At 43.1% G+C, this 25,217-nt stretch overlaps 1 protein-coding gene across 1 annotated transcript in view; it reads right to left on the reverse strand.

Moving 5' to 3' along the window:
- Positions 1 to 24,413, reverse strand: part of LOC140480105 (calcium-activated chloride channel regulator 1-like) — a 28,408-nt gene extending 3,995 nt beyond the window's left edge. The window contains exons 1-10 of the mRNA XM_072574749.1: positions 24,252 to 24,413; positions 21,782 to 21,922; positions 21,062 to 21,212; positions 19,793 to 19,898; positions 14,996 to 15,155; positions 10,394 to 10,615; positions 4,508 to 4,732; positions 4,245 to 4,422; positions 335 to 441; positions 17 to 238 (exon numbers count right to left, since the gene is read on the reverse strand). Coding sequence (XP_072430850.1) covers positions 17 to 238; positions 335 to 441; positions 4,245 to 4,422; positions 4,508 to 4,732; positions 10,394 to 10,615; positions 14,996 to 15,155; positions 19,793 to 19,898; positions 21,062 to 21,212; positions 21,782 to 21,922; positions 24,252 to 24,413 — 1,674 coding nt within the window. The remainder of the gene's footprint in view (positions 1 to 16; positions 239 to 334; positions 442 to 4,244; positions 4,423 to 4,507; positions 4,733 to 10,393; positions 10,616 to 14,995; positions 15,156 to 19,792; positions 19,899 to 21,061; positions 21,213 to 21,781; positions 21,923 to 24,251) is intronic.
- Positions 24,414 to 25,217: the final 804 nt, after the last annotated feature.

Genomic DNA, 25,217 nt, shown 5'->3' on the forward strand with positions numbered 1-25,217 from the left:
CCAATCAGAACCATACGTGTGCCAGGCCAGGAATTGGAAGGCGAGCTGTCAACAGGACTCTGTCCATCTCAAAGTTTCCATTTCTGTAAAGCTTTCCATTGGGATCACGGATAAACATTTGTGGTGTGTCAGTCTTCCATGTTATGTCAAATAACGTGTTTTTCCCAACCGATTTATCAATGAAAAGTGTACCATTGAACCAGTCATTACTTGTAATGCTCTTTCCACAACTTTCCAGCTGCAAGAAATCAAAACAGTCATCTTAAAACACCAACATACCTGTTATCAGAAAGCAGCAAAAAATTCAAAGTCATTCTCTGAAGGATAATCAAACCTGGATTGACTGTTTACTCATGTTCCCATTCCCTGATACTAATCCAGTGAAAGCATCAACTAATCCATTTTCATCCAATTTATCAGTAGCTGCATACTGCAGGCCTCCTAAAGATTGAACATGAGAAATAATAAGATCAATGTAGTGCTCACAACTGGTTGGGAAAAAAGCTTTGCACAAATTTAAACCACAAAACTTAATCATGAAACTGATGATAATCAGAATTAAAAGTAAAACCAACCGCTGACGAAATTATTTGGGGTGATACTATGTCTTAGATTATTGGGTGATGTGAATGGGCAAGGTAGATTGATGGGTAAATAAATAGGAAGGGTTTAGATGGATATTGGCCAAATGCTGGTAAATGGGACTAGATTAATATAGGATATCTGGTCAGCATACACAAATTGGGCTGAAGAGTCTGCTTCCATGCTATACAACTCTACGATTCGATAACTCAGGAGATATGGGTCCAGTTGACCATTCACTGAGATCATAGCTAATCATCTCCCTGAATGACACATGTCCTTTCTTCAGTGAAAGTCTCCAGGAATCTATTGGTTTTCATCTTGAAGATGCTCAATGATTGAGCTCACACAGCCCTCTGGAGTAGCGAATTTTCAAGTGTCATTGACTTTTCACAGAAAGATTCTTCCTCATCTCAGTCTTAAGTGGTCCATCCTAAACATAAGATGATGTCACCTGGTTTTAAACTCCCCAGCCGGAGAAACCTACTGTTTCCAAACACACTGCCGCTGCAAAAAGTTTGCAACTTGTAATCAGGTCACCCCTTGTGAGACTTGAGGGACCCAGTATACTCAATTTCTACTCATAAGATAACCACACCATCCCAAGGATTAACCTGGTGAACATCCGTTAATTATGTTGTCATCACAGCAAGTATATCCCTGCTTGGTGATAAGTAACAAAACTTTACCAAGACTCTGTATAGCTTCAATAAAACATCTTTATATCTGCATTCAAATCCCCTTATCATGAAGGCCAACACACTACTGCCTTCCTAATTACTTGCTTATACCTGTGTGCGAACTTTAAATGATTCATCAAAAGGAACACACAGGTCCCTTTGACACCACACTACCCAACTTCTCACTGTTTAGGAAATATTCTGTCTTCCTGCTTTTCCTCTACTAAGGTGAGTAGCTGATGAAGGAGCAGTGCTCTGAAAGCTAGTGCTTCCAAATAAACCTGTTGGACTATAACCTGGTGTTGGGTGATTTTTAACTTTGTCCACACCAGTCCAACACTGGCTCCTTCACATCATGGCGACACATTTATTAATAAAGCACCCCAACTGCATTGGATAACAGTCTGTACAAATCCTCCTGAAGCCTCTTTGAATTTGAGTCATGGAGACATATGGCACAGAAACAGACCCCTCGGTCCAACCTGTCCATGCTGACCAGATATCCTAAATTAATCAAGGCCCCTTAGCCAGCATTTGGCCCATACACCTCAAAGGTCTTCCTATGCATTAACCCATCCAGATGTCTTTTAATTGTGCAATTGTAACAGCCTCAACCACTTCTTCTGGAAGCTCATTCCATGTACACACCAACCTCTGCGTGAAAAAGTTGCCCCTTTGGTCCCTTTTAAACCTTTCCCAGCTCACCTTAAAACTATGCCATCTAGTTTTGAAATCCCCTGCCATGGAGAAAAGACCTTAGCTCTTCACCCTATCCATGCCCGTCATGATTTTATCAACTTCGATAAGGTCACCCCTCAGCCTCTGATGCTCGAGGGAAAATAGCCCAAAGCCTATTCAGCCTCTTCCTTTAGCTCAAACCCTCCAATCCCTTCACAACAGCCTTTCCTAAAGCACGGAGAGCAGAACTGCATGGGCATTGCAAAAGTATCCTAATCAATGTCCTGTACAAATGCAACATGACCTCCCAACTCCTGTACTCAATGCACTCACCAATAAATCTTCGAGGAGGAAGTGAGGACTGCAGATGCTGGAGATCAGAGCTGAAAATGTGTTGCTGGAAAAGCGCAGCAGGTCAGGCAGCATCCAAGGAACAGGAGAATCGACGTTTCGGGCATCAGGCTGATTCTCCTGTTCCTTGGATGCTGCCTGACCTGCTACACTTTTCCAGCAACACATTTTCAGCACTCACCAATAAAGGCAAACATACCAAATGTTTTCTTTACCATCCTCTCTACCTGTGAATCCACTTTCAAGGAACTATGAACCTGCACTCCAAGTTCTCTTTGTTCAGCAACATTCCCCAGGACCTTACCATTAAGTGTATAAGTTCTTTCCAAAATGCAGCAACTCACATTTATCTAAATTAAACTTCATCTGCCACTCCTTGGCCCATTGGTTCATCTCTGAAGTAGCCACCTTTGCTGTCCACTACACCTCCAAGTTTAGAGTCATCTGCAAACTTACTAACTATCCCTCCTGTGTTCACATCTAAGTAATTTATAGAAATTGAGTTATAAAGCCATACAGCTCAGAAACAGACCTTTGGTCCAACTAGTCCATGACAAACATAATCCAAACGAAACTAGTCCCACTTGCCTGCTCCCCACCTTTTCTCTTCATGTATCCATCCAAATGTCTTTTAAACGTTCTCATTCTCCCTGTATCCACCACCTCCTCAGGAAGTTCATTCCACATGCAAACCACCCTCTGTGTAAAAAATCTGTCTCTCATGTCTTTTTTAAAATCCCTCTCCTCCCACCTTAAAAATGTGCCCCCTCATCTTAAAATTCCCCATCATAGGGAAAGACAACTACCATTAACTCTATCTATACTTCTAAGTATTTTATAAACTTCTATCAGGTCGCCTCTCAAGCTTCTACATTCCAGTGAAAATAGCCCCAGCATATTCAGCCTCTTCCTCGTTAACCCAGTCTATGTGTAAGCTGAAATAGCCCATTATTATTACATTTCCCTCTTTACATACATCTCTAAGATCCAAATTTGCATCCTGAATTTATGAAAAGCTCTGTAGAAATGGGGTTTCTTACTATCTTTCTATTGAGGCTCAGCTTTGGACATTCTGAACAAGGTTCACACTGGACTTGAAACATTAACTCTGTTTTTCCCTCCACAGATGTTACCAGATTTGTTGAGTTTCTCCAGCATTTTCTGTGTTTGTTTAAGGGACATTACTGGTTTGTAAGGTCAGGTGCTTTTCACTTAATCTTAAAAGAAACTCACAGAAATATACTTTTAGCTTAGTATCTGTGCACTCAAAAATACTTAATATTGCCTGTTAAATTAATCCCTGTATTTCATTGAGTACAGGAATTGGGAGGTCATGTTGCAGCTGTGCAGGACATTGGTTAGGCCACTTTTGGAATATTGCATGCAATTCTGGTCTCCTTCCTATGGGAAGGATGTTGTGAAACTCGAAAGGGTTCAGAAAAGACTTACAAGGATGTTACCAGGGTTGGAGAATTTGAGCAATAGGGAGAGGTTGAATCGGCTAGGGCTGTTTTCCCTGGAGTGTTGGAGGCTGAGGGGTGACCTTATAGAGGTTTATAAAATCATGAGGGGCATGGACAGGATAAATAGACAAAGTCTTTTCCCTGGAGTGGGGGAATCCAGAACTAGAGGGCATAGGTTTAGGGTGAGAGGGGAAAGATGTAAAAGAGGCCTAAGGGGCAACTTTTTCACACAGAGTGCGGTACATATATGGAATAGGCTGCCAGAGGAAGTGGTGGAGGCTGGTACAATTGCAGCATTTAAAAGGCATCTGGATGGGTATATGAATAGGAAGGGTTTGGAGGGGTATGGGCTGGGTGCTGGCAGGTGGAACTAGATTGGGTTGGGAAATCTGGTCAGCATGGATGAATTGGACTGAACGGTCTGTTTCCGTGCTGTACATCTCTATGACTCTATAACTGGAATCAGCAAAACATTTTAAATGTCACATGCCTGTCATTGATGACAACTGTTCCAGCTCTGCGGCTGCATTCGGTCCTAATGCTATCGTGTGGATAACTGCACCACTTTGTTTCACCTCCGAGAAACAACTGCTTATCCCACCATCCCCACCAGCAGTCAGCAAAACGATTTCATCACCATTTGTAGAACCGTCATCACCACGAAGTACCTGTAAAGCCATTGTTCATTGTCAATGTGGGAAAAATGTAATAATGATGTGGACAGTAATGAATTATCAAATGTCTCTGACTTACCTGAAAACCAGCTCGAACCCCTGCACAAATGTTTGTGCCACCACTAGCTATTTTAGGTAGAAGATTTTTCAGCTTTTTTCGTGTGTCCTCACTCTCAATTTCTGTCAATTCATGAATCACAGTGGCAGAATTGTGAAAACCAACAATGCCAACGTATGATTGATCTTCAATGATCTGGAGTAAAAATATCCCAGCCGCTTGCTGAAGCCTTTGAATTCGATTTTCCTGCAAACACAAAGAACTCAACTCAAATTCAAAACTCAGTCTCCCAAACCATTTGTCATTCTCATATTTTGTAAAAGTAAATAAAGCCAAAGTACTGTGGATGCTGGGGTTTTGAAATAGACCCAGAAAATGCTAAAGAAACTCAGCAGGATTGGAAGCATCGGGGGAAAGAAATAAAGTTAATCTTTCTGAGAAGAGTCATTCAAATTCAAAATTTTAACACTGCTTTTCTCTCTACAGGTACTGCCAGATCTGCTGAGTTTCTCCTGCGTTTTCTGTGTTCATTTCATATCATGTACACTCTGTATCAAAAGGTATAAGTAGAATAAATCTTTCAAATTAAGTTTAACAAATCTCAATCACTTGTTTTGTGAATTGTAACAAAAACAGACTTCAGTACATTATCTCGGCTGACATGTTAGTGTAATACTGAAGGAATGCTGCAGGATTTCTGGATAAGAAATTAAATTAAGACAACTTGCTGGGAAAGCTTTTAGAAATGATAGACCAGGATACCAGCAATTGTGACTTGGACAAGTGTGGATTAATTATAGAATGGCAGCAGGATTTATTAAATAAAATCAAAAATACTTAAAATTAGAACTTTACAGCGCAGTACAGACCCTTCGGCCTATGAAATTCCCTTAAATAAAATAAAAGTGCTGTCTATTCCAAGGTCAGTCAAGCAACATTTGTGAAAAGAAGGTTAACATTCAGGTTGAGATCTGAAACTCTGTCTTCTCGCACAGCCTGGCCTGGTGAATATTCACAGGATTCCCTTTGTTTCAGAGTTCTAGCATCTGTAGTATTCTGCTGTGGCATTAATTTTTATTGGGACTTGTTCAAGACAAATTGCGCTCAACAAAACTAGCAGGGGTTTTGTTGAGGCAACAGAGGTCTGATGAGGAAAATATGCTTGATGGTAAAAATAAAAAGGTGTTTAACAAAGTGTTTCATAATTAATTTGAACATAGAATATACAACAGAGAACAATACAGCACAGAACAGGCCCTTCGGCCCACGATGTTGTGCCGAACATTTGTCCTAGCTTAAGCACCTATCCATGTACCTATCCAATTGCCACTTAAAGGTCACCAATGATTCTGACTCTGCCACTCCCACAGGCAGCACATTCCATGCCCCCACCACTCTCTGGGTAAAGAACCTACCCCTAACATCCCCCCTATACCTTCCACCCTTCACCTTAAATTTATGTCCCCTTGTTACACTCTGTTGTACCCGGGGAAAAAAGTCGCTGACTGTCTCAGGCGACTGACTGTGTGGAGTTTGCACGTTCTCCCCGTGTCTGCGTGGGTTTCCTCCGGGTGCTCCGGTTTCCTCCCACAGTCCAAAGATGTGCAGGTCAGGTGGATTGGCCATGCTAAATTGCCCGTAGTGTTAGGTAAGGGGTAGATGTAGGGGTATGGGTGGGTTGCGCTTCAGCAGGGTGGTGTGGACTTGTTGGGCCGAAGGGCCTGTTTCCACACTGTAAGTAATCTAATCTAATCTAGTCTACTCTTGTAATTCCCCTGATCATCTTATAAACCTCTATCAAGTCACCCCTCATCCTTTGCCATTCCAATGAGAAAAAGCCTAGCACTCTCAACCTATCCTTGTATGACCTATTCTCCATTCCAGGCAACATCCTGGTAAATCTCCTCTGCACCCTCTCCAAAGCTTCCAAACCTTTCCTAAAATGAGGCGACCAGAACTGCACACAGTACTCCAAATGTGTCCTTACCAAGGTCCTATACAGCTGCAACATCCTCACGACTCTTGAATTCAATCCCTCTGCTAATGAACGCGAATACACCATAGGCCTTCTTACAAGCTCTATCCACCTGAGTGGCAACTTTCAAAGAGCTATGAACATAGACCCCAAGATCCCTCTGCTCCTCCACCTTACTAAGAACCCGACCGTTAACCCTGTACTCCGTATTCTTATTTGTCCTTCCAAAATGGACAACCTCACACTTGACAGGGTTGAACTCCATCTGCCACTCCTCAGCCCAGCTCTGCATCATATCTAAGTCCCTTTGCAGCCAACAACAGCCCTCTTCACGATCCACAACTCCACCAATCTTCATATCGTCTGCAAATTTACTGACCCCCCCCTTCAACTCCCTCTTCCAAGTCATTAATAAAAATTACAAACAGCAGGGGACCCAGAACTGATCCGTGCAGAACTCCACTTGTAACTGGGCTCCAGGCTGAATATTTACCACCTACCACCACTCTCTGACTTCGACCGGTTAGCCAGTTCTCTATCCAACTGGCCAAACTTCCCACTATCCCATGCCTCCTGACTTTCCACATAAGCCTACCATGGGGAACCTTATCAAATGCCTTTCTAAAATCCATGTACACTACATCCACTGCTCTACCCTCATCCACATGCTTGGTCACCTCCTCAAAAAATTCAATAAGACTTGTAAGGCAAGACCTACCCCTCACAAATCCATGCTGGCTGTCCCTAATCAATTAGTGTCTTTCCAGATACTCATAAATCCTATCCCTCAGTACCCTTTCCATTACTTTGCTTACCACCGAAGTAAGACTAACTGGCCTATAATTCTTGGGGTTATCCCTATTCCCTTTTTTGAACAGGGGCACAACATTCGCCACTCTCCAGTCCCCTGGTACCACCCCCATTGACAGTGAAGACGAAAAGATCATTGCCAACGGTTCTGCCATTTCCTCTCTTGCTTCCCACATAATCCTAGGGTATATCCCGTCAGGCCCGGGGGACTTGTCTATCCTCAAGTTTTTCAAAATGCCCAACACATCTTCCTTCCTAACAAGTACCTCCTCTAGCTTACCAGTCCGTTTCATACTCTCCTCTTCAACAATACTGTCCCTCTTATTTGTAAATATTGAAGGAAAGTACTCATTCAAGACCTCTGCTATCTCTTCCGACTCAATACACAGTCTCCCACTACTGTCCTTGATCGGACCTACCCTCATTCTCGTCATTCTCATGTTTCTCACATACGCATAAAAGGCCTTAGGATTATCCTTGATCCTATCCGCCAAAGACTTTTCATGCCCTCTCTTAGCTCTCCTAATCCCTTTCTTCAGCTCCCTCCTGGCTATCCTGTATTCCTCCAACGCTCTGTCTGAACCTTGTTTCTTCAACCTTATGGAAGCCTCCTTCTTCCTCCTTACAAGACATTCAACCTCCCTCGTCAACCAAGGTTCCCTCACAAGACTATCTCTTTCCTGCCTGACAGGTACATACATATCAAGGACGCGTCATATCTGTTCCTTGAAAAAGTTCCACATTTCCACGACATCCTTCCCTGACAGCCTATGCTCCCAGTTTATGCTCCTCAGATCCTGTCTTGCAGCATCGTATTTACCCTTCCCCCAACTGTAAAACCTACCCTGTTACACGCACCTATCTCTCTCCATAACCAAGGTGAAAGTCACAGAATTGTGGTCACCATCACCAAAATGCTCACCCACTAACAAGCCCATCACTTGTCCCGGTTCATTACCAAGTACCAAATCCAATATGGCCTTCCCCTCTGGTCAGACAATCTACATACTGAGTTAGAAAAGCTCCCTGGACACACTGCACAAACACCGCCCCATCCAATCTACTTGATCTAAAGAGCTTCCAATCAATATTTGGGAAGTTGAAGTCGCCCATGACTACTACCCTGTGGCTTCTGCACCTTTCCAAAATCTGTTTCCCAATCTGTTTCTCCACATCTCTGCTGCTATTGGGGGGCCTATAATAAACACCCAACAAGGTGACTGCTCCTTTCCTATTTCTGACTTCAGCCCATACTACCTCCAAAGGCAGATCCCCCTCGAACTGCCTTTCTGCAGCCGTTATACCATTTCTAATTAGCAACGCCACCACCACAACCACCCCCCCCCCCCTTTTTTACCACCCTCCCTAATCTTACTGAATCATCTGTAAACAGGAACGTCCAACAACCATTCCTGTCCCTCTTCTATCCATGTTTCCGTGATGGCCACAACATCGTAGTCCCAAGTACCGATCCACGCCTTAAGTTCACCCACCTTATTTCTGATACTCCTTGCGTTGAAGTATACACACTTGAGCCCATCTCTGTATCTGCAAGTATTCCCTGTCAGTGCTACCTTCTCCACAGCCTCCCTACATTCTTGGACATCCTGAAAAACAGCTAACCTACTTGCTGGACTACAAGTCCGGATCCCATCCCCCTGCCAAATTAGTTTTAACCCCCCCGAAGAGTGCTAGCAAACCTACCTCCCAGGATATTGGTGCCCTTCTGGTTCAGGTGCAACCCGACCTGCTTGTACAGGTCCCACCTTCCCCAGAATGCAGTCCAATTGTCCAAATACCTGAAGCCCTCCCTCCTACACCATCCTTGCAGCCACGTGTTCCACTGCACTCTCTCCCCATTTGCATTAAACATTGTAGCTAATTAAGTGAACATTAGCATGGATACAACATTGACTGTGTGACAGAAAACACTGTTGTGCTGGAAAAGCACAGCAGGTCAGGCAGCATCCGAGGAGCAGAAGAATCAAACTCTCGACTCTGATCTCCAGTATCTGCACTCCTCACTTCCTCCTGAGTGACAGAAAAAGGGCAATACTTGTGAACAGTTCCTCTTGCTCTGGGGAAAGGTATCTATAGTGAGTATCCTATCTACTAATAATACTGTACGTTGATCTATACTACTGACTTATACTTAGCATAAACAATTTGAAAATTTTCAATGACATAAAACTTGGAAGTATAGTGAACTGTGAGGAGGATACTAATAGACATTAAGAAGATAAACAAAAAACCAAAAGAACTGTGGTTGCTAGAAATCAGAAACAATAACAGAACCTGGTGGAAAATCTCAGCAGTCCGAGCAGCATGTCGAGAGAAATCAGAGACTGAAACCAAAGCTGAACCCAAAAAGTTAAACAATTTCTCTCTATAGACACTGCCAGACCTGCTGAGATTTTCCAGCAATTTCTGTTTTAGATCAAGAAGACATATTGCATTTGCCAATTGTAGGTTCATTCTGTACATTAATTAATGTCATCCTGTATTTCATCTCAGTCCTCCTCTGTATTTGCCACATATCCCAAGTATGATAATATCTGTACATTTTGAAATTGTGTTTTTAATTCCTGAGTTTGGGTCATTCATGGTTTTAAGTGATAAACCATCATGGTCCCAGCACTAATCCTGGTGGAACACCACTTTCACCATTTGTCACACCTCCATTGCATAGAAACAGAGTCTTATGTACATTGAAATGATGGTTTGAGCATATGGGGTAAAGTTTCAGAAATGCTCTGTTTATAGGTTATCTTAAACTAAAAGGCTAGCTCAGTTCTCTGCTCAGATTCTCTCAAATCAGCTGAGTATTTCAGCATTTTTTGTTTTATTTTTATTTCAGAATTGTAGTTTGTTATAGATGGTGCAGGAAATGAGAAAGGCCATGATGACCGTCTGAAGCGACCCGGTAGAGATGTCATTATACACCTCCGGAACAGGTGGAACTTGAATCCAGGATACTACCATTATAAGAACAATATAAAATGCAGGACTTGCATGAACATGAAGACTTCTTGTCTCCTATGTGATGAACAATGGTCAGCAAAGGACTCCAAGTGATGGTCCTTTCAATAAGGTCAGCGTGAACAAACATCATATTGTCATACCGAACTCATGCTTCCTGAAGTATCAAGAACTAAACATAACACTCGGTCTTTGGCATGCAGGAAAGTAAACTTTGGCTCAAGTGAAGTGATATTAGTTGGATGGTTGTTCTTGAAATCGTCCGACTTGCTGATCACATCCCAAGTGCTCCTCTCATCGCACATTTTGTTTTGCATGTTTGGAGCTTCACGGTTGTGTGTCTTATTGTCACAGAAGTCAACCACCTGCAAAGGGAACACAAGGTCAGATGCAACAAGTGTCAGAGTTTTAAAAATAACAGCCAGATGAGAGAAATCGATGCTTTCTGGATCAAAATAATAGATTTGTCTTTGTTGGAAAATCCCAAATTTAGCTCAGTTGACAATATTTGCTCCCTTCAGTATGAGGTAGTTATGAGCTTGGTCTGCCTTGCCCTGTCTCTGTAATCTCCAGTCCTTTTAAAGCCTTGCTTCCCTATGAGGTAATGATTGATGCTGCGTTTGTTAAAAATTGAGAAATCAAATAAATAAAACACAGTCACAACAATTTGTGAGGAGACTATGACCATGAACACGTACAATGTACTTTTTATTATAATCACAAGCTCTACACAGTGAAACATTTGAGAAGTGAAGGCATTTGTTGTGGTGCAGAATGAGACCATTCAGTCAATCATGTCCAAGCTGGTTAAAAGAAAGAGCAGTTCCATCTAATCCTACCTTTCACCTCTTAGCCTGTGGTCATCCAGGTTATGACCCTCAAGCAAACACCCACATGTTCATTGAAATCCTGTGAGTATTTTGACTTTACCACTTTTCAGGCTGTAAGTTAAAGATTACACCACCCTACCTGTGAAAAGAATTACTCCATAACTCTCTTAGTCCTTCTAGGGTTTACTTTAAATCTATGTTCCCTGTCTTTTCTTTAATCTGCTAACATAAATAAATAGCTCTTTCCTATCCACTCTATTTAGGCACCTCATAATTTCAGACAGCACTGTGGTAAGCACTGCAACCTCACAGTGACTGGGACCTAGGGCGTGATTCCACCCTTGGTCGACTGTCTGTTCAGAGTTTGCTCATTCTCCTCCCTGTCTGCGTGGGTTTCCTCTGGGTGCTCCAGCTTCCTCCCACAGTCCAGAGGTGTGCAGGTTAGGGTGGATTGTCGATGCTAAATTGCCCACAGTGTCCGGGAGTGTCCAGGTTAGGTGGATTAGCCATTGGGAATTTGGGGTTAAGGAGATAGGGTTGGGTCTGGGTAGGATGCTCTTCGGAGGATCAGTGTGGACTCAATGGGCCAAATGCCTGCTTCCACACTGTAGGGATTCTACTCTATGAAGACTCTAGCTGCAGTCGAACACTTCTTCCACCGCCTCCGCCTCCGAGCTTACTTTCACAATAAGGACTCCCGCCCACCTTCCAAGGACCCCTTCGCCCACCTCCAACACACTGCATCCACCTGGACACACCATACTGGCCTATTCCCTGCCCTCAACCTCTTCATTTCCAACTGCCACTGGGACATTAACTGCCTCAACCTGTCTACCCCCTCCCCCACTTCCAACCGCTCACCCTCACAACGCACAGCCCTCCAATCCCTCTGCTCCAATCCCAACCTCACCATCAAGCCAGCAGATAAAGGGGGTGCAGTAGTAATCTGGTGCACTGACATCTACACTGCTGAAGCCAAACGGCAATTCGAGGACACCTCTTCCTACCGCCCCCTCAACAATGACCCCACTCTCCATCACCAAACCATCATCTCCCAGACCATACAGAATCTCATCACCTCATGAGATCTCCCACCCACAGCTTCCAACCTCATAGTTTGGGAACCCTGCACTGCCAGGTTCTACCTCCTTCCCAAGATCCACAAGCCTCACCACCCTGGCCGACCCATTGTCTCAGCATGCTCCTGCCCCACTGAACTCATCTCTACCTACCTCGACACTGTCCTATCCCCCCTAGTCCAGGAACTCCCCACATACATCCGAGATACCACACACGCCCTCCACCTCCTCCAAGACTTCTATTTCCCTGGCCCCCAATGCCTTATCTTCACCATGGATATCCAATCCCTCTACACCTCCATCTGCCATGACCAGGGCCTCCAAGCCCTCCATTCTTTCCTCTCCCGACGTCCCCTTCCACCAACACTCTCATTCATTTGGCCGAACTGGTCCTCACCCTTAACAATTTCTCCTTCGAAACTTCCCACTTCCTCCAGACCAAAGGGATAGCCATGGGCAGACGTATGGGCCCCAGCTATGCCTATCTCTTTGTTGGCTTCATAGAACAGTCAATTTTCCATAATTACACTGGCACCACTACCCACCTCTTCCTCCGCTACATTGATATCTGCATTGGCACCACCTTGTGCTGCCACGAGGAGGTTGAGCAATTCATCAACTTCACCAACACATTCCACCCTGACCTTAAATTTACCTGGACCATCTCTGACACCTCCTTCCCCTTCCTGGACCTCTCCATCTCCATTAATGACACTGATATTTTTTACAAACCCACCGACTTCCACAGTTACCTGGATTACACCTCTTCCCACCCTACCTCCTGCAAAAATGCCATCTCGTATTCCCAATTCCTCCGTCTCCACCGTATCTGCTCCCAGAAGGACCAGTTCCACCACAGTACACACCAGATGGCCTCCTTCTTTAGAGACCGCAATTTCCCTTCCCATGTGTTTAAAGATGCCCTCCAACGCATCTCATCCACATCCCGCACCTCCACCCTCAGACCTCCCCTCCAACCGTAACAAGGACAGAACGCCCCTGGTGCTCACCTTCCACCCTACCAACCTTCGCATAAACCAAATCATCCGCAGACATTTCTGCCACCTCCAAAAAGACCCCACCACCAGGGATATATTTACCTCCCCACCCCTTTCCGCCTTCCGCAAAGACCGTTCCCTCCGAGACTACCTGGTCAGGTCCACGCCCCCCAAAAACCCACCCTCCCATTCTGGCACTTTCCCCTGCCACCGCAGGAATTGTAAAACCTGCGCCCACACCTCCTCCCTCACCTCCATCCAAGGCCCTAAAGAAGCCTTCCACATCCATCAAAGTTTTACCTGCACATCCACTAATATCATTTATTGTATCCGTTAGTCCCGATGCGGTCTCCTCTACATTGGGGAGACTGGGCGCCTCCTAGCAGAGCGCTTTAGGGAACATCTCCGGGACACCCGCAACAATAACCACACCACCCTGTGGCCCAACATTTAACTCCCCCTCCCGCTCTGCCGAGGACATGGAGGTCCTGGGCCTCCTTCACCGCCGCTCCCTCACCACCAGACACCTGGAGGAAGAATGCCTCATCTTCCGCCCTGGAACACTTCAACCCCAGGGCATCAATGTGGACTTCAACAGTTTCCTCATTTCCCCTTCCCCAACCTCACCCGAGTTCCAAACTTCCAGCTCAGCACTGTCCCCATGACTTGTCCTACCTGCCTATCTTCCTTTCACCTATCCACTCCACCCTCTCCTCCTTGACCTATCACCTTCATCCCCTCCCCCACTCACCCATTGTACTCTATGCTACTTTCTCCCCACCCCCACCCTCCTCTAGCTTTTCACTCCATGCTTCAGGTTCTCTGCCTTTATTCCTGATGAAGGGCTTTTGCCCGAAACATCGATTTTACTGCTCCTCAGATGCTGCCTGAACTGCCGTGCTCTTCCAGCACCACTAATCCAAAATCTGGTTTCCGGCATCTGCAGTCATTGTTTTTATCTAGCTGCAGTCTACCCAGTGTTTCATACAGTTCAAGCAGAACCTCCCAGTTCTAACCACCAATAAACTTTGTTTCATGCAGTTAAAAAGAGTAAATTTCTAATTAAATTATAGCCCAGTTTTTGATGTTTTAATGTCAAACCTTCCAGAAAAGGCAATATGAGAGATGGACAGCCCAAAATATGGAATCAAGTGAAGCAAGCTTCTTATCTGTTTCATGCTATACTTGGGTCGTGATTATTGGACACAGTGAAGTCCTGCCATTCACATTTTCACTTTTGCAAATTCACTGATTCTCATAAAGTATTCTGAACAACCACTGCACTTAGTGCAGGTCAGATTACTGTACACAATTTTGTATACCAGTTTACCATTTACCTGCAGTTTTCAGATGCAAAATAATAGAAGAGAAGTGAAGTAGATACATTAAAAAATAACTCAAAACTTAAACTGGTCTGCAGACTGACAGAATGACGATAGAAAACAGGATGGCCAAGACTGGAAAGTTGCACTGCATGTGTATCAGCTCCTACAATGCATATACACACTATTGTAACATTTATAATGCAGGAGGCCTTACAACAAGGGGTTGATTTGAGGAACTTACTATGTCCCTCATTTTACTACATTATATCGCCTGCAAAACATCAATAATATGATTGTTTTATTGTATTTTATTGTCTACTAGTCTGTATGTGTCAGTATTTTTGGCTATTTGGAAATTATCCAATTGACTCTTGTTACCCTCTGTGAGGTCAGCATTTGCAACATTTTCAAGGAACATAATCTCTGCAAACAGCAAGACTTTGTACGTGAAACATTTGCAGAAGTAGGTATTAATAATTTGCAAGGGAAATGCATCTTAATAATCCCACTTACCCCTGGTAATCCTGTTGTGTACATTATTGAAGTTGATGTCACTTGGTTCTGGTCTGGAAAGAAGTTACAGTCAGTGTCTGGGAGCCCTGTGCTGGGATCACAGGCACCACAGGAAACTTCAGAACAAGTGGCTTTTAATCCTTTAATTTCCTTTGAACACCTAGAAATGGAAATAAAGCACGATGTATAGTTAATCATTCTGATTTTTATAAAGTCACTATAGTATTGCTAGTTTATACATAGTCTCTCTCAATAGAAAGATGATTGATGGTGATTTATCCTGACAGTCACCACACCTCAAGGTGGGGTGGGGGCGGGGGAGAGGTTGAGATGGAGAATCCTTCATCATATCTGCAGCTGCTGAGGGAATGGGACCCAAGCAGTTGGCATCCCTTTTCCCACAACTTATTCACCAAGGGTAGGGCTTGGTTAGCTCAGTTGCATGGGTTCTATTCCCATGGTAGCTGAGGTCATCATGATAGGTCTTGTCTTCTGATCCTCACCTTTGGCCTGAGCAGTGGTGACCTTCAGGTTAAACTCACCCACCAGGGGTGTCTCTCACTCTGATGAGACAGGGGAACAGTGGTGACTTTGCTCATTAAAAGACCAAATCAGAACCTTCACATTCCTCTGATACTCATACATCAGCAGTGACATGTGGTTTGTGAGATTACTGACAATTTTACGTTTGGAACTTCCAGACACATCCAGGTTCAAGCGAGTAATTGTCAGAGGGAACTCTCCAGTCAGGGGCACAGATAGGCAACTCTGCAGCTGTGAGCCAGCATTGACATTGCTTCCCTGGTGCCAAGGTCACGGACATCTCAAAGGAGATGTTGAGAGACGAGAGAGTGAGAGGCCAGAGGTTGTAGTACACATTGGTAAGAACAACATAGTGAGAGAAACATTTGCAGAGTGAATATAGGAAGTTATGTAAGAGGATAAAAAGAACTTTAAAGGTAGTAATCTTTGGAGTACTCCCAGTGCCACGTGCTAGTGACAGTAGGATAAGAAAATAGGGCAGATAAATCAGAGGTTGTGGAGGTGATTGGGCAGGGATGTAGATTTTTTTTTATCATTAAGATCACTTCTGAGCCAGAAGAGACCTGTTCAAAAGGGACAGGTTTCACCTGAACTGGAAGGGGACCAATGAGAATTTAAATTAGTATGGGGCAGTTGTGGAGATACTAAATAATAATGAAATGAGGATGGTTCAGAAATGAAAGAGAGGAAGTTAATTAGACAAGGCAAGCAAGAACAAATCAGAGAACAAGGTAAATCTGAAGAATTAAACTGCATTTCTTTCAATGCAAAGGATCTGACAGAAAGGGGTATGAACTCAGTGCATGCATGGGAACATGGGACTGGGACATCACTGCTCATCCAGAAACATGGCTCAGGAATGGACAGGATTGGCACCTCAATGATCTGGGGTTCAGATGCTCTGAGAAGGATAGAAATGGAGGCAAGAGAGGAAGAGGACTGGGATTTTTCATGAGGAAAATTATCATGGTAGAACTTAGAGGGGATTGCAGTGATCATAATTCTGATAGTTTTAAAATAGTTATAGAAAAGGATATGCCCTGGATGAATAAAGATATTGAATCTCTGGTCAAGAATAAGAAGGAAGCATATATTAGTTATCGACAACTGGGATGAAGTGAATCTCTTGAAGAGTATAAGGGGATGTATGAGGCATTCTTAACAGCTAAATCAGGAGAGCAAAAAAGAAGTAAGAGATAGGCTTGGCAGGTAAAGTGAAGGATAATCCAGAGACTCTACAAGTACATGAAGAACAAAACAGCAACTAGAGAGAGAATAAGATTCCTTCAAGGTCAACAAGGTCATCTACATGTGGAACCACAGGAAATAGGAGAGATACTTAAATGCATATTTCACGTCAGCATCTATTGTGGAAAAAGACATGCAAGCCAGAGAATTAGGAGAAATAAATATCAAAATCTTTAAAACAGTCCATATTACAGAAGAAGAGCATAAAGATGGATAAACCTCCAAGACCTGATCAAGGGTATCTCAAGGCATTGTAGGAAGCTCAGGGAAAAACTGTGGGGCACCGAGCAGAGATATTTGTATCATCTATAGCCACTGGTGAGGTGATGGAGGACTGGAGGGTGGCTAAATGTACTTTTATTTACAAAAGACTGTAAGGAGACGCCTGGGCACTATAGAATGGTGAGTCTAACATCAGTGATGGGTAAGTTGTTGGAGGGGATTCTGAGAGATACGATTTGCATGCATTTGGAGAGTCAAGGACTGATTAGGGACAGTCAGTGTGGCTTTGTGTAAGGAAAGTCGTGTCTCACAAACTTGATTAAGGTTTCTGAGGATGTGACCAAAAAAATAGATGAGGGCAGAGTGCTGAACATTGTCTATTGGTCTTTAGTAAACCTTTGAAAATGTTGCGTATCGTGGACTGGTTTGTAAAAAATTGATCACGTGGGATTCAGGGAGAGCCTGCCAATTGGATACAAAATTGACTCAATGGGAGGAGAGAGAGGGTGGTGGTGGAGCGTTGCTTTTCAGACTGGAGGCCTGTGACAAGCAGTGTTCCACCAGCATCAGTGCTGGGTCCACTGCTGTTTCTCATTTTTATAATCAATTTGGCTGAGAATTTAGGAGGCACGGTCAATGGATGACTCCAAAATTGGTGGTGTGGAGGACAGTGAAGAGGTCTATCTAAGATTAAAGTTGGGAGGTCATGTTGCAACTGTACAAGACATTGGTCTGGCCACCTTTGGAATATCGTATGCAATTCTGGTCTCCCTGATATAGGAAGGATGCTGCGAAACTGGAAAGGGTTCAGAAAAGATTTTCAAGATTTACAAGAGTTGCCAGGGTTGGAGGTTTGAGCTATAGGGAGGGGCTGAATAGGCTGGGGCTCTTCACCCTGGAGCACTGGAAGCTGAGGGATGACTTTATAGAGGTAATAAAATCATGAGAGGCAAGGATAGGGTAAATAATCAAGGTCTTTTCCCTGAAGCGGGGGAGACCAGAACTAACAGGCATAGATTTACGGTGAGAGGGGAAAGATATAAAAGGGACCTAAGGGGCAACATTTTCAAGCAGCGAGTGGTGCGTGTATGGAATGAGCTGCCAGAGGAAGTGGTGGAGGCTGGTACAATTACAACATTTAAAAGTCATCTGGATGGTATATGAATAGGAAGTGTTTGGAGGGATATGGGCTGGGTGCCGGCACTGGGACTAGATTGGGATACCTGGTCAGCATGGACGAGTTGGACCGAAAGATCTGTTTCCAAGCTGTACATCTCTATGACTCTATGATTCTATTTCAAAGGGTTCAATTGGCTGAGGAGTGGCAGATGGGGTTTAATTTGGAGAAAGGTGAAATATTGCATTTTCATAAAAAAGCAATGGTAACACTTATACAATTAACAGGAAGGTCCTGGGTCACATTGTTGAACAGAGAGCTAGGTGTTCAGATACACAGTTCTTTGAAAGCTGTGTCACAGACAGACAGGATAATTAAGAAGAAATTGAATTGGATTGAATTAGCTTTATTGTCATGTCCACAAATGAGTACAGTGAAAAATTTACCATTGCTGCATTGCAGCACCATATCAGGCATAAAAGTATCTAAGTACAGATACTTAAGATCAAATACATTGGAAACAAAACAAATAGATAAGTAAAGATATAAATAGCCCAGCATTATAGTTCAGAGAAATAAATTAGAAATATAAAGAAGTTAAAATTTTAGAATACCAGTCTGAATGTTGCCGTGAGAGTGGTGATTTGTCAATGTCACCTTGTGAGGATGAAGAAGTGAAAGGAGACAGAGTGTAAGCAGCTCCGTAGTCACTAACTGTCCCCATTAACAGCTATTCACCCTCCCAGCCAGATTGTTATCCACTCCTTTGTCTGTCCAACTGCTCTTCCCTCTCTTTGGGCTCTATCCCCACCTACCGTTTATTCCTCACCCCCTCCCTCCACCCAATCTTCTACATATAAACCGACATTTTCCTTACTCCCATCAGTTCTGAGGAACGGTCACTGGACACAAAAGATTAACGGTGATTTCTCTTCACAGAAGTTGCCAGACCTGCTGAGCTTTTTCAGAAACTTCTGTTTTTGTTTCTGATTTACAGCATTTGCAGTTCTTTCGATGCTTACTTTGCATCAAAATTAGGTCAGTTTAGCTAACACTGAGGGGCAAAAGCATGGAAATAGTCCAGTTGTATATCATTAGGGGTGTTCAGAACTCACCACTTAAACCCTAAAGAGAAAATGCAAAATCTATTTCCCCAACCTTTCCACCCTTGCCCACTTGAATCAAAGGGGAAGAACATTTGGAGGTGACTGAGTGATTCACACTGTTTCCTCACAGCACCCCAGGGACCCAGATTCGATTCCAGCCTTCGGCCACTGTCTGTATGAAGTCTGCATGTTCTCCCCGTGTCTGTGTGGGTTTCCTCCAGGTGGCATGGCTTTCTCCCTCAGTCCAAAGATGTGCAGATTAGATGGATTGGCGATGCTAAATTGACGCATCGTGTCCAGGGATGTGTCGGTTAGGTGGATTAGGCATGGGGAATGCAAGAGTTAAGGGGATGAGGTGGGGCCTGGTGGGGTGCTCTTCAAAGGGTGGATGCAGGTTTGATGGGCTAAATATCCTCTATGTGCCCTGTAGGGATTTGAAAATTCTGCCCACTAATGTGCTATTGTTATCTTTTGTAAGAATGTTCTTCACTATACACTGCACAACAGTGAGACTTCTCTACTGCAAAACAGTTCTGCTATCAGAATTGAAGATAGGCCAACCTGGTTGCCTCATATGTATCGCCAACAGCATAAAAGGGTACCAGATCATTGTATTCATCAAACACTCCCCACCGAAGGTGAGCCCATTCATGGACTAATACACGACCTGTAAAAATAAAAACATTCATGACAACAACACCTATTTCACTCAAAGCTAAATGGTACATTTGGAATACTGTGTTCAATTCTTGCCTCCCTGCTTTATGAAAGGTGTTGTGAAACTTAAAAGGGATCAGCAAAGCTTTTCAACAATGTTGCCAGCATTGGAGGGTTTGAGCTATAGGGAGAGGCTAAGTAGGCTGGGGCTGTTTTCCCCAGAGCATCAGAGGTTGTGGGGTGACTTATTTGGAAAGGTTTATTTGGAAACACTAGCTTTTGGTGCACTGATCAAGGAGCATATAATGTGGTGTTGTGTGATTTTAACTTTGTACACCCCAGTCCAACACTGGCACCTCCAATCATGAGGGACAGGATCGGGTAAATAGTCAGGATATTTTCCCTGGGGTGGGGGAGTCCAAAACTAGAGGGCATCGGGTTTAAGGTGAGAGAGAAAATGTAACGTAAGGGGCAACTTTTTACACACAGAGGTTGGTGCATGTATGGAACGAGCTGCCAGAGGAAATGGTGGAGGCTGGTACAATTATAGCATTGAAATTTGCATCTGGACATATGTACGAATAGGAAGGGTTTAGAGAGATATGAGCCAAATGCTGGCAAATGGGACTAGATTAATTTAGAATATCTGCACATCTCTGTGACTCCAAGTATGATTCTACAAAGTAATGATTATCTCACTTTTTAGATTAGAATCAATCTAAACATCAGGTCATCAACAGAGAACACGGGGGGCTAACACCTTCAACATCTTGTCTAGCTATCACCATTGTTAACAGCTAACCCGAGAATGCAACTTTAAAAAAAAGGTTTTGTGATTTACACATTAAAGAAGTGAAACTATCACTGTATTCTAACAGATGAAAGGCTTAACAGACAATCAATTTTTCAATGTATACTTTCAGTTACATCACACTGCAAATTTTTGCTATAAATTCTGTGTTACGATCAAGCCCTTCACTATCATCTGATGACGGAGCTTCCAATTGAACCTGTTGGACTATAACCTGGTGTTGTGTGATTTTTAACTTTCTACAAAGTAAGGCTTTGATCAATTTCACCAAACTAAGAACAACTGTGAGTGTGTTTCCAGTGAAAGAGGAAGGGATTATAGTCAATTGCACAGATGGAAGGAACATCCTGTAAAGTTGTTACCTCTTTCACCATAAACTTGGATCAAGGAGTCATCTAGCATGAAGTTCTGGGTAAAGTGAATGTACCGGCCCTTGTCACCACATTGGCCATACTGCAGAGTGTATGGGTCATCTCCATACTGAGTATGTGGGTTGGCAATGATCACATTCGCCTAGAAAAAGATAAATAGAGGAAATAACATCAGGGAATAAGATCATCCCCAAACTACTGTTAAATATAAACTGCAAAAGCATGGATACAAAGACAGTAAAGCGAAAAAATAATTATACGTCAGAGAAAGCTAGACGGTCTATATTTGTTTGAAATTCTAAGGAAACAAAATACATTTTTATTAAATCGTCCTTCTAAACATTGGACATACCTATGAATCATATTAGAACGGTGTAGGTTAGATGGGCATCAGATTAATTTCACAGGTCGGCGCAACATCGAGGACCAAAGGGCCTGTACTGAGCTGTAATGTTCTATGTTCTATGTTCTATAATCCAATGTGCATTGGGCCAGTCAGCAACATCCAAGGTAAAGCAGAAAGTATTTTCTAAACACTGTCTTTGATCATTTGGTTAAATAAAATAAAGGACAGATCATTAGAGATGCAATTGTCAATTTTCCACAAAATCAAGTATTAAAATATAATTAAGAGTAGATTAGCATGGCTGATAGACTGCCCCATGAAATAGGAAAAAAGTAATGTAATAATACCATTATTTCAGCTTTTACCTTTTCATAAGACTGGGTGCTTGGTCTCTGATAGTGGGGCTGTGAACTCCAGGTGATGGGCAACAGGATTTTCACATCTCGGAAATAAGCTCGATGTTTGGTGGCTTTGTACAAGAAGTTTGAAGCTGACCTCACCATTTCCTAAAAGAAACACAGGTGTTGCGAAAGTTTGTGATCATTGTACTCTCGCGCAAAATTGGCAACAACTTCTTCAACATATAAAATATTACCAATATATTTCATGGACTTTAACATTGACTTTGGGTAGGGGAAGAATAGTCGGCATTTATAAACTTATACTGCAACTTTTCTGTACAACCTGACATGGCAAAATGCCTCATTTCACTCAACAAGGAATTGTAAAACAAAATTTGGCCGCATAATGGAATGTTAAGAGATAATCTCAGTTTATAGTCCAACAGGTGTATTTAAGATGTGGAGGTGCCAGTGTTGGACTGGAGTGGAGAAAGTTAAAAATCACACAACTCCAGGTGAGAGATCAATTTGTTTATTTGGAAGTACAAGCTTTCGGGGCACTGCTCCTTCTTTGGTTGAATTCTCTTCACCTGCTTCAAAAGCTTGTGATTTTAAATAAACCTGTTGGAATACTGCATGCAATTCTGGTCTCCTTGCGATAGGAAAGCTGTTGCGAAAATTGAAAGGGTTCAGAAAAGATCTACAAGAATGTTGCCAGAATTAGAGGGTTTGAGCTATAGGGAGAGGCTGAGTAGGCTGGGATTAATTTCCCTGGACCATCTGAGGCTGAGGGATAACCTTGTAGAGGTTTACAAAACCATGAGGGGAATAGATAGGGTAAATAGTCAAGGTCTTTTCCCTGGGGTGGGGGAGACCAAGACTAGAGAGCATAGGTTTAAGGTGGGAGAGGAAAGATTTAAAAGGGATTTAAGGGGCAACATTCCATGCAGGGAGTGGTGCGTGTATGGAATGAGCTGCCAGAGGAGGTGGTGGAGGCCAGTACAATCACAACTTTAAAAACATCTGCATAGGTGTACGAATGTGAATGGTTTAGAGGGATATGAGCCAAATGTTGGTAAATGGGACTAGATTAATTTAGGATATCTGGTCGGCATGGATGAGTTGGACCAAATGGTCTTTTCCATTTGGTACAACTCTATAACACTATGCCAATGGTGATATTCATACAAGTAAAGCACATTGAGCTGATTTTGATAATTCCGGTGAGGAAGAAAAGCACCATTCTCTCTCTTGAACACACTACCTTCCACCACAATCCAATTATTGCACCGTTGATGGAGACCTTCCTAGTAAGCTAACACTGCCTTGTGAGGTAGTGCACTCCCTCAAACCTGCTTCACCAATATCTTCATTTAACACCTTACTGACTTGAATATTTCCTTCATTACTTGAAGAGGTCGTGTTTATTAATACCTTACTATCGTTGATAAAAGCAAATTAATTAACAAGGCAGCATATCTAATTGTGGCTAGTTACAGGGATAGGGTTGTTACTGGGAAATGAGAGATTCTTTTTACTTGGCTCATGGTGAGCTGCTCTCTCAATCTATGGGATGATCATGTCTGACCAAGCAATGGCAACACAGCAGTGCTCTTCTGACTGATTGGAGGTTTAGATGATTACATGCCAGGAGTTAAAGTAATTCGAAAAGTCAACTTAGCCCCATGGGACTGTAAGGTTACTCTCATGTTAGAGAGAGAGGACTGCTGGTGAGTTTAACCTGAGGGTCACCATGCCGGAGGTGAGGGGAGAGATTGAGAAAGTTGGACCTTCATGGTAACCTGAGCTACTATGGGAATTGACCTTGCAGTGTTGTTCTTTGTGCACGTTTAAGAAATGTTTTGCCAAAATGTGACTACACTGTGTGAGTTTAAAAAGCGCTCTCCCTCCCAGGAGAAGAGTGTGTAATCCAAAGGGGCTGCATTGAAGGTCCACCTGTGCTACTTGGTAAACCATCAGGAGACTATGGTCTTCCCAAGTCACACACAATTAAATGGTTTAATCGGGCAAATCCAGAGAAATCACCTTCTCTGGTGGGAGAATCCAGAACCAGAGGTCAGAACCTTCAAGAAAATTGGAGCTAAGTTACTCACGTTTGATGCATGAAACACCTCTTTACACAGAGGAACTCCTCCTCTTCAAAAAGCTATTGATGGCGAGGGTCAATTGAAAGTGTTAAAATAGAGACTGATAGATTATTATTTAGTGAGGAGATTACTGGCTACAAGGTGGGTAGATCAAACTAAACCACAGACCCAGCCAGAGAGTAACTGGGTGTGATGATAGGATTGAGACAGCTGAATGTTGGACGTTTCTGTAACACACAAGCCCATGGATGGTCACAAAAGAATGCTCATCGAATGTCAGATTGTTAAAGAATTCCCTTTCAATTGCTTAACCTACAGTATCAATGATAAATAAAACTACTAAACACAGTCTGTGATTGCAATAGGGATTCAGCTACTGGTCCTACCTGAATTTTTGTAATGAGCATTGGATCCTCTGGTATTCCAGGGTTAATAGCAATGACGACATTTTCATAACCATTATTCACCAGTTTCACATCAGAACATCTTACAACATAGACACAAACCAAGCACATGAGGGACAGGAGAAATATCTTGACAGATTTCATTTTTGAAATCCAACCAGAGCACCCTTTAGTCCCAAGTGAACACGTCTATGAAGTTACTGCAATTTATATTGATCTGCATCAAAGCATTTTAGGTCAGCTGTGCACCTATTACTGATATCTGATGCTGTATAATAAGGAAATCAACTTCAGCAGTTCTTCAACAACTTAATACACTACATATCTGTGAGTGATATCAGAGCCGTGGACGGGATCTTTTATCTTGTCAAGTTTCAAGTACATGCACAGATGCCCTAAATGAGTATCATATTGTGGCTTTAATGGAGATTTGGCTTAAAACAGGACAGGTCTTGTCGCTAAATATTTCTAGGTATTTAAAAGAACAAAAAAATGAGGAGAAAGTACTGATTAAATATATTATCACAGTGTGGAGAGGATAATGGTCCAGAGGATTCAAGTACATTGGCCTGGACCTGCATTCTTGAGCTGGGCAGTGGGATTTTGCAGTATTCTCGGATTTGTATACCTGACTTGGAAGAAAATGGCTGTGAAGGTGTGATCTCCAAAGCCAGCTGGGAATAAGGCAACCACAGGGGCTTTCAGGTTTGGAGGCGACTATTCCAAGGGAGACCTAACCAACCAAATCCTTTTAATTGCCTCACACTGCACCATTGGGGCAAAAGTGAGGATTGCAGATGCTGGACGTTAGAGTCAAGATTGGAGCGGTGCTGGAAAAGTACAGCAGGTCAGACAGCATCCAAGGAGCAGGAAAATCGATGTTTCAGGAAGGAGCCCTTCATCAGCTTCTTGGATGCTGCCTGAACTGCTGGGCTTTCCCAGCATGAC

Source organism: Chiloscyllium punctatum, chromosome 7, assembly GCF_047496795.1.
Source record: "Chiloscyllium punctatum isolate Juve2018m chromosome 7, sChiPun1.3, whole genome shotgun sequence".
NCBI classification, from domain to species: Eukaryota; Metazoa; Chordata; class Chondrichthyes; order Orectolobiformes; family Hemiscylliidae; genus Chiloscyllium; species Chiloscyllium punctatum.